This window comes from Musa acuminata, chromosome BXJ3-8, assembly GCF_036884655.1.
Source record: "Musa acuminata AAA Group cultivar baxijiao chromosome BXJ3-8, Cavendish_Baxijiao_AAA, whole genome shotgun sequence".
Classification (NCBI taxonomy): Eukaryota; Viridiplantae; Streptophyta; class Magnoliopsida; order Zingiberales; family Musaceae; genus Musa; species Musa acuminata.
In genome coordinates, this window is record NC_088356.1 from 44,474,275 (window position 1) to 44,485,154 (window position 10,880).

The 10,880-nt window shown below is 35.9% G+C and overlaps 1 protein-coding gene and 1 non-coding gene across 2 annotated transcripts; both read left to right on the top strand.

Moving 5' to 3' along the window:
• Positions 1 to 2,247: 2,247 nt before the first annotated feature.
• On the top strand, positions 2,248 to 2,328 carry TRNAL-CAG (transfer RNA leucine (anticodon CAG)). The gene has a single exon. It is a non-coding gene; the product is annotated as a tRNA-Leu (tRNA).
• Positions 2,329 to 3,097: 769 nt separating this feature from the next.
• Positions 3,098 to 6,226, top strand: LOC135585248 (pentatricopeptide repeat-containing protein At1g74630-like). The gene is made up of 2 exons (XM_065163582.1): positions 3,098 to 5,157; positions 5,819 to 6,226. The coding sequence occupies exon 1, from the start codon at positions 3,127 to 3,129 to the stop codon at positions 5,059 to 5,061; it is 1,935 nt and encodes a 644-aa protein (XP_065019654.1). The 5' UTR covers positions 3,098 to 3,126; the 3' UTR covers positions 5,062 to 5,157; positions 5,819 to 6,226.
• The last annotated feature ends 4,654 nt before the right edge of the window (positions 6,227 to 10,880 follow it).

A 10,880-nucleotide genomic window follows, 5' to 3' on the forward strand; every position in this document is an offset into this window, starting at 1 on the left:
ATGCTCATAGGACTTGCTTAAGCCCATAAAGAGCTTTCTTTAACTTGTATACTTTATCTTCTTATTCATGAATAATAAAACCAGAGGGTTGTTGAACATATACATCTTGTTCAAAAATTCTATTAAAAAATATTCATTTGACATTCATTTGTAAAAAATTTTATTTCATTTGAGCTACTAGAGAAATAAGTAATGTTACTATCTCTAATCGAGTGACTAGTGCGAATACTTCTCTTCTCCACCTCCCTTTGTATATATTTTTTATTTTAAAGATCCACTTAATACCGATCACTTGATGGTCTTCTGGAAGTATAGTAAACTCCCATGTATCATTTTTGTTAATAGCACAAATCTTCTCATTCATAGCTTGTTGTCATCTTTCTTCTCTATAAACTTCTTCGAAGGTTAATGGATCATATTCTATAAAAAGATAAAATAAAGAAAGCTCATTATTGTTAGTATCAACCCTTCGAGTCACATCATATAACTCTTGAATCGTTCTTGTCCTTCTTATCGAATCATGTAAGCTAGCTGATCTAGGTAATGATTCAAGCAAAACTCTTTAGTGTTTACTTATATTATATCATCCTCTTATGAAAATATAGTTTTCTTATGCTACTCATTATTTTTTTAGTTCCACTGTTATTCATCAAATTCAATCTCTTGATATCACAACTTTGTTTGTGATAAGATTATAAAGTTTTTAGCCATCGGAATTCTCAATATAATCTAATAAGATGTATTTTTAATTTTATCCTCAAGTTTTGTTCTCTTTTTTTGTTGATATTTAAGCAAATGCAACATTTCTGGAAATTCTCAAATGATCGACTCTTAGTTTCTATAAACTTCACACTTCTTCTAATATAATATTACCAATTCGTCTTGTCGGAAATATGTTACAAATAAATTTCACAAGCAATAGCATCTCCCTAAAGTTTTTTAGGAATTCCTTTTTCCTTTAACATGCATTGGACCATATTAAATAGAGTTCTATTTTTTCTTTCTAAGATATTATTTTGTTGAGATGTGTACGATATGGTATTATATTTCAAAACTCTTTACAAATTTAAAACTCTTTAATTATATTTTAAATAAATCACTATTTTTCAAAAAATTTCTTTCAAAAATCAATAATCAATTTGATTTATCCCTTCTAATTTCGTCTCGTGATCCGAAGAATCTCATAAACCTTTTTAGGTACCGTTTAATTCCAACAGACACACCATAAGATACTCATTTACACTTGACTTCTTCGTGAAGGCATACGAACGAGAGACGGCTTTCTGCTACTTCATCGGCGTCAAGGAAGCACGAGGCGACGAGGTCGCGTCCCCTGCCATCGTCCTCTTGCAATACGAAATGGCTTCCTCGAGTTTCTCATCTCGATCCTGGCACGGCATTTGGCTGTAACACCCGGCTCCGCTCGCCGGAAGGCTTCGCCCGGGCCTCCTTCCCGGTGGCTCCTCGTCCACCGTGGCCATCCAGCTCGCTCCGCCGCACGGCTTGCAGCGACCCCACCAGTGCCTGCCCAGGCTTCTCCTGACCGACCGCCAAAACCGCGGAAGCAGCGGCCTCGGCCTCGAGCGTCCCGGCGAGACGCTGCGGCTCGGAGGAGCGCAGGAGACGCTGATGGCGCCGAGCGAGGTGGCCCCGACGTCGATGACCCATGCGTCGAAGGATATGTTGTAAGCTAGTGGGAGCTCTTCCATGGAGGACAACACACAGAAGAAGACTGAAGAGAATCGAAGCTCTGCATGGAGATGATTCGCAAGCTCATTTGAGAACGTTGGAGATCAATCAATCTATGGCATTATTTGGGCGTTGACAGCCTCGCTCAATAAATGTTCTCTTGAAAGAAATTTCTCTCCGTCTCCCAAAAACAAAGAATTATATGCTATGAACAGTATGGTTTATGGATGTTTTGCTTATCTTAATATGTCGTTTGATTAGGATAATAGTAGCCAAGAAAGGTCCAAAATGAGCCCAAATTGAATGAATCGGATCCTAACGGTCGATATTTACTGATCCCATTAAGCGTGATATTTGACTTATAAGTTATATATATATATATATATATATATATATATATATATATATATATATATATATATATATATATATATATATATATATATATATATATATATATATATATATATATATATATATGTCGTAAATTCGAATTATATATGTAATATCTCGGTATAATGTATATATTATAATTGATATTGCAGTATAATTCATCAAGTCAAGATGGCCGAGTTGGTCTAAGGCGCCAGTTTCAGGTACTGGTCCGAAAGGGCATGGGTTCGAATCCCATTCTTGACAAAGTTTTTTCATTATTATTTTATTTTTAGTTAAATTTGATTTAGAGTAATGACACTGCCTAAAATATATTAGGAGTCTTTTCTTAATTTATTTTTCTTTTGTACACAAGAGAAAAGTATTAATTAACAGCTATTCTTAAATTAAAATGGAATTTATTTTATTTTGTTTCTCTTTAAATGAATTAAATTTGTGATATCACTCAATAAAATTTATTAATTAATAGTTCTTATTGAATAAAAATGGGGATTTCATTTTTTTTCTCTCCAAATGATTTAAATTCCTATGACACCACTCTTAAAATGAGGCTTTTTCTTTTGTTTAAATGATAATTAATACTAAATTTAATCCTAAGATGCTATAATTAGTAAGACATTTACTAGTTAAATTAGTTGACACTCTTAAAAAACATATCTGAATGTGGATATAAGCTCTAAATATATAGGTAAAAAAACCTCACACATTTTTATTTCTAGAATAATTTTATGCATTCAAAATATTAATTTAATGATGATGTATGATAAATATTTTATAAGAAAAATATGTACCAAAAATATTCAATGGATTTCTTTCACCAAACATCTCAATTCACACTTTAATGAACGCTGAAATACTAAATATATTTAGTGGATTAGAGGGCTAATATTGTGCCATTAACTAAATCATTAAATCCTTCTCATTGCAGTCTGAATCCCTATTTTTTCCTATTTAAAGAAAAATGCGTTCTTTTCTCCGACATATATTTAAAGAGGGAACGCAGTGAGGCGGCCGCCACTGCACTGGCAAATATGCAAACAACAGATGAGCGACAGCCGCCACCTCCAATGCCTTCTCTCCTCGCTGAGTCGCTGCCTGTCTCTCGTCCACCTCCAGCAAATCCACGCCCTCGCCTCCAAGACCGGCCTCGACACCGACCCTCTCGTCGCCGGAAAGCTCCTACTCCTCTCCGCCGCTATCCTCCCCGACTCTTTGGACTATGCCCGTCGCCTCTTCTCTGTCGTCCCTTCTCCCGACCCCTTCATGTACAACACCCTCATCCGCGGCGTCTCCGACTCCGACGAGCCTCCTCACCACGCCTTCCTCCTCTACTCCCGGATGTGCCGGCAATCCGTCCCTCCCGACAGCTTCACCTTCGCCTTCCTTCTCAAGGCGGCCGCAAACTCCAAGTCCCTCGTCCTCGGTCGGCAGGTTCATTCTCATTCCGTCCGTCACGGCCTCGATGCCCATCTCTTCGTTGGGACCACGCTTGTCAGCATGTACGCGGTGTGTGGCCGCGTGGCTTCCGCTCGGAAGGCGTTCGACGATATCCCCCAACCGAACGTCGTCGCCTGGAACGCCATCATCACCGCTCATTTTCGGGTCGACGACGTGACAAACGCGGAGAGGCTGTTCGACCAGATGCCTTGGAGGAATCTGACATCGTGGAACGTCATGCTTGCGGGTTACACCGGGGCTGGCGAGCTGGAAGCGGCGAGGACATTGTTTCGCGATATGCCTCAAAAAGATCCCGTCTCCTGGAGCACGATGATCATCGGGTTCGCCAGTCATGGGCATTTCGATGATGCTTTTGGCTTCTTTCGGCAGTTGCTGAGAGAAGGGCTTCGGCCAAACGAGGTGAGCTTGACCGGCGTTCTCTCAGCTTGTTCTCAAGCTGGGGCCTTTGAAACTGGAAAGATTCTACACGGCCATATGAAGAAGTCAGGGCTCAGTACCGTCACCGCCGTGGCTAATGCTCTCTTGAATGTCTATGCTAGGTGCGGGCGCATCCAAATGGCATGCCAAGTTTTTGATCGGGAGATGGGAAAGAAGGGCATTGTGTCTTGGACTTCTATGATCGCAGCACTCGCAATGCATGGCCATGGAGATAAGGCCATCAAGCTTTTCGATGAAATGGAGGAACATGGACTGAAACCTGATGGAGTAATATTCATCTCCCTCCTCTATGCGTGTAGTCATTCAGGATTGGTAGAACAAGGGTACCATTTTTTCCATAGAATGGAGGATGTATACGGAATCAAGCATTCGATTGAGCACTATGGTTGCATGGTTGATCTCTATGGGCGAGCTGGGCTACTGGATGCTGCCTATGACTTTGTGATGAGAATGCCTATAGAACCTAATGCCATAATCTGGAGGACATTGCTTGGGGCCTGCAGCATTCACGGAAATGTTGGTTTAGCTGAGCTTGTGAAGAAGAAACTCTCAGAACTCGAGCCTAGAGATTCTGGTGACTATGTTCTACTGTCCAATATTTATGCAGTTGCCGGTAAGTGGAAGGATGTTGCCAATATACGCAGATCCATGAACGATGAGAGTGTTAGGAAACGCCCAGGTTGGAGCTCAATAGAAGTTGACAAGGTTCTGTACATGTTTGTCGCAAATAACGAGTGTTGCAGTGTGAAAGAGGAGGCTTATGGGAAGCTGATGGAGATATTGTCAAGACTTAGGAAGGAAGGTTACATTCCAGAGGTCACAAGTGTTTTGCATGATATAGAGGAAGAAGAGAAGGAAGATGCCATTGCTCAACACAGTGAGAAGCTTGCAGTGGCTTTTGGGATGGCAAGGATGAGCACGGGAAGTGTCATAATGATTGTCAAGAATTTGAGAATTTGTAGGGATTGCCACTTGGTGATGAAGCTGATATCAAAGGTCTACGAAAGAGAGATTGTGGTGAGGGATCGTAGCCGGTTTCATTCTTTCAGAGAGGGGTTTTGTTCTTGCAGGGACTACTGGTGACAGAAGCTTTCATTTCATCCCCAGAACATTCCAAGAACAAACTGCAACCTAACTCTGTTCTTGAAGAAAATCATTTCAGTGGGAAGGAAGCAATAGGTATTGTTCCCATGTATCACTGATCATGCACAATAGAAATATAATCAAATTGTTAAGATTTTGACTTTGTTGTGGATACTGTAATCAATTTTGAGATATACTGAAACTTCAGTCAATATTTTGACATAATTTAGCTGTAGGAAATTCCATTGCACGAAATTCTCTGCCCGATCATAAGAGGTTGTAAAAAAAATTTAGAATTTGATAACATAAATTTGAAGAAAATAGTAAGTGTAGAAAAAGAAAGATGGTCAGCTGCACAAGTTATGCTCGGATGAAAAATAATTAGGGTCTTATGCTGATAAATCTCATAAATTGGACAGGGTGAGCCTTACGTTATATTTTGAGTTTATCTGAACTGAATAGTTCAGGTGAATTTTTCAGTAATTTTAGCACAAATGTAAAGGCTTGATATTTGTTTACACGTTTCTGTTAACGGAGGTTCAAATTCAGGTTTACCAAGCATGGCCATCTTTATAAGATCAAAATTGATGTAGGTTCAACTTATCTTTATAAGATTCCACTTCTCTGTTAAATATCACTTTTTTTATGCAGAAAATAGTTGCATATGCTCTTATCCATTTCTTCTTCCAGCTTATTTAAGTACTTTGCTTCTTGATTGCTGTGAGCCACATATGGCTAATTACTTGTTCGGTTACAGGGAGACCGATAATGAGGATGGCATGCAGGATAACGAAGAAGAGGATGATATTGAAATCTAAGTTGATTACAATTTCAGTTTTGTGCATGTGGGCATTGACAATGGTTCTTGTAGCATATGCAATATAAAGCTTAATAGTCGAAGAAGAGACAGGAACTATGGGGTGCTTCCTAGCTGTTATCACATAGATGGGTCAGATAAAAGGTCCTTACCAATCTGTCCCACAAGTTTAATATGAAGTCTAGAATTGTGTACTGATAACTTTGTTAGTTGTATTTAACTATTCTGACGAAATAATATTGTGGAAATTTCGGATGATGTTAAGTCAATGAATTACACAGGTCTGTTATCAGATCCTCATAAGTCATTCTGCTTGCAACTCAACTTAAAGAAGTCTTCTTACTAGTATTTGTTGTCTGTTGATTTCAGATTGTAATTGCATTCTTGGCTGTCTTTAAATCTACCATGTGCTATTTTTATCTGCTCCAAATATAATTGTATTGGATTGTTCATAAGTTGTAACCTAGTATAGGAATCATGTCTCAGAAATAATTGGATTATTATTGTTGCTGTTGTCAATTAGGTGCCCTAATTTCTTCTGCTTCCCTGCTACTCCCCCTTAATTGCTGTGACCCATTGTTAGCTTCTTGCTGTGTATATGAACTGATGGAAGGCCACATGTGAAGCATGGTTACTTGGTGAAATCTCAATTGTCCCATGGATGAATCAAGACCAATTGTCCCACAATTGTGTATGCTATTACTGCTACGGTTATGATCCTACAAAGATAGGAATCAGCAAAGCTTGTGATGTCCCACTCCATTGTTCTGCATCCATGCTTGACTTGCTTGGTCTCTTCCTCAGACTCCACTTCCTTCCTTGGGATACCAAGCAAGAGAAGACAACCAGCAGTGACTCAGAAACAACAGTTTGGATCTGATCTAGTGAGAGGTAAATTCCAAGGACTGACCTGCACTGGGCTCTGTCATTGACATGGTTATACATGCACATTAGGGTTCCACCTCTTAACCAAATGTTATTTTCTATTATATATATGCACAAAAATAACAATGATAATAACAAAATCATAGAGCCTTAATTATTTGACATCGATATATGTGTTTTTTTTTTCATCATTTTAGATGAGTACTTAAATCTTTATTTATATTTTTTAATTTTTTTTATCATTAATTTTAATTATCTTACCTCTTTTAACTATAGATCTCAGTGTTATAATATATATATAATTAATTCATTTTGTCCTAGTGTAAAAATCAATTGTACTAAGGTAAATCTCAACACTAATTGTTCTATTGTACGAATGATAACATTGAAAAAGGAAGAAAGAAATTGATTTGTTAATTGTTATCCTTGTAATTAAAATAGAAGTCTTAGCTGAGTGCATGGACAACACCTCACATAAATTGATTGATAGCGACGGAGCAAATCCTTAAGAGGTTTCCATCAATCCTACTCGATTGAGGTCGGGTCGTACGTTTCGTCGCGTGCGATAAGATGAGATGGCATCACGTGAGGTGGGGTCGTACGTAGCCGAACAGTGCTTGGATACGGCTCGAGGGATCCACAGTTGACACCTGACGTTTCTCCCAGTCAACATAGTGTATCAGACAGCCAACAAGTACTTCAAGCATTTAACCCTCCAAGTATCATTGCTAATCAGACCAAAAAAAAAAGAAAAAAAATCCTCCTACCAGCATCGATCGAACATAAAATATTCAAAATAAATATTTTTTTTTAAATAATAAGGATTAAAAAAATAATAATTATTAAGATCGGATCATTCCCACCTTCACGTCCATTTAAATCTATTTGAGAATGCGACTTAAGTCAGATACATATCAGATGGACTAAATGACTCTTAATGTAAGATGAATAGAGATCAATCGAGTTGATCGAGTATTTAACGTCGACTATCGAAATCTATCTTAAGTTAGGATTTAAAATTTTATTTTATAAATTTTTACGTGTGTGTATGTAGCCGACTCACTTATCATAAGTTAAATATTTATATTTTTATTTTATAAAATTTTAAAACTTTTATCTAGTTTAACTAATAAAGATGTTAAATCATTACGAGATCATGCGATCGGATCAAACTTACTTTTATCACTTATCATTTACAATAATAATAATAATAATAAAATCGAGAATCAAATCATGTCTTATGCTCTTGAACGAAAATTGTATGCAACTAGTTTTTCCTTTATCATCCTAAAAATTTATTGGCTATTCAAATTCATATCTAATTTGGTATATTCTGACTAACGTTAAAATCTTCATCCTATATGTAATCAACTAATTCAATGGTGTGCTCGATTTACTTATGATCAGTCAAGGGTTTGAATCATCATCCTAATATTATTTTACGAATTTATTAGTCAATTAAGAGCATGTCCACCAATAATCAAACATAGATAAAAAAAAGTAATTTAGGAAAAGGTGGAAGAGTAAACAAGGAGGTCTTATGTATGATCATAAGGAATGTTATAAAACCCTTTTGTCCACTAACCTTCATTAAGCATATTCATTCTTATTTGAGTAATATATATCATTGGTCTATCTTATCAACACCATTAGATATGAGTTACATCACCATAACAAACTAGGATTGGTCTGTTGTTGATACTCACACTGAGACTTATGCCCTTGTCATCTTGCGAAAGACTTTGAGATGCTCTCAGGCCCCAAGAATTTGAAGCATACTCTTCCCTTTTTATCAATATTATTGTCTTATAACACAAGTGAAGTGGAGTTGTATCACTATAAGAAAGTGAGATCAATCATGTCTTATGTATGCCAATTAGAGTTTAGGATGTTTACTAGGTCCAAGCATGAATCATACACTTTCTTTTTGAGCAATATTAGATGTGGGTTAGATCACTTTTGCAAACCATGTATAGGTAAAGATCCCTTGATCAAGCACCACTTCAAGCCAAAATATCATGTTATTAGATCATAAGGTCCCTACCATGTGCATGCATATATATATATATATATATATATATATATATATATATATATATATATATATATATATATATATATATATATATATATATATATATATATATATATATATATATATATATATAGTAGTTAGCTTATGCCTTTTAAGGTGTTATGCATGCTCTTGAGAGTGACCAAAGGGTGCAAGAGAGAGTAAGAAAGGATTAGAGGACATGATATATACTAGTAACCCTAAAATCTTTTAGCAAAGCTTCACATTGTAATTGCATTAAGCCATTCAAAGGAGTATTTGATTGCCCCATTTATTTCTCTTTCTATATATAAATTATATATTGTAGTCAGTAGATACACAAATTTAAATGCAATTGAGTCAAAAACAGCTCTTTCTTCTATATTTCCACAACACTATCATTTGCTCGGAAGGATTAGGCAAAGAGAACTTGCAATCACATAGCACCAATAAATTGAACATAATCTTATCTTTTCACATGTCATGTATGATTGCAACGAAGATGGTACAATTCAACACAAATGAAGGTTGGTGTATTGTCCATCCAATCTCTAAACATGGAAAGTGGTTGTGAGAACATGAACAAGACAATTGTACTTTAGGTTGTCACTTCATTTCTTGTGTTAGGGAGGTGGGAAGAGAGCATCATGGTGGAGGCCGGAGAGGCCAACCACCATGAAATATTTGAATGATCTAATCTATAGTCTAACTAAGTGCTAATGCTTTGGATATGGATGCCATGTATGTGTTTTTGGGGACACTCCTTGTCCTTGCCAATTCCTGGTTTAGGATTCTGGCTCTGAGATGTGAATCCAAGAATGATCATATATATATATTTTATTTGTACATATAAAATTAGAATGTTATTTTAGATCACAAGGAGGACATTACAACAATAATAAATTCGGTAATCCTAAGTATTCGAGATAGGTTATACGAATTTTTTTATTGTTATTTGAGTTTCGTAAAAAGTATATAGTTAAATTAAGAGCTCATAGATTTTTATTTATAGTTTATAATTAAGTTTGTTAGGTTTCTTTTGTCTCTCATCATGTCACTAATATTAATTGTAATTGTTTCAATGATAATATCTTAAGTAATTTTTATCTTTCTTTATTTATAATTAAGACTATATTCAGTTATTCATAAATAAAAATATTTTTTCATATATTTTTAGTAATTCTACACATCCATCATCATAATTACACCTCATAACATAATTTTTTTGTTTATGTAATATCAGGACAAAGTTTTCAAAGAAAGATAAGTTGAAATGGAGATTAAAAAAATACTATTTATAATTTATATTTTTTTAGCGATTAGCTACAAAACATGACAACAAAATAAACTGATGACTTTTGCTATGATATTTTCATGAAGTTTACAAATGTAACATTAGTTCTAATCGACTAACATCTTATCACAATAAAATGCAATGGTGAACATTTTACCATGACCATAAAATGCTAACACCTTCAAATAAAATCAACATATAAATTGAAGATTTTTAAAGATCAGTTAAAAGTCTTGAACTTGTTTGATTCAGTGACTCCTTTAGAAGTCATAGATTTCTAACTCAAGACATTAAAGAGAGGATGGAGTAGGTGTTCTAATTAAGCAAACAAAACTTGATGGCATTAGGTGCTCATCTTTGTTCTGCCTTCCACAAAACACTCCCATGCATAATTAAGAATCCAATTAGATTAGCCTCCTTCTTTAGATAGAGTACTTTTGAGTGTGCCTAGAGATTCACATTTGACCTTTCTAGTGATTAATCCTCTAATTAATCAAACACTTGGCCATTGCATGGACATAGCCAGCCTTGCAAAGCCAAGACAACTTAAACTATTCATGCAACCTTCCCCTCCACAAAGTCTAATCATTCACCAAACCACTTCTTTAGACCTTAAGGTTCATCTCTTTATCTATTTAATGCTTGTTAGTGGATCATGTCATGACTAGCTGTTGTCATCTCATGATCTTGGTCAGGACATTTCATTTAATTTGGTGCATGTCAATATCAGATGCCAAATTTATCAATAAGAATCATGCTACCAAAACTTT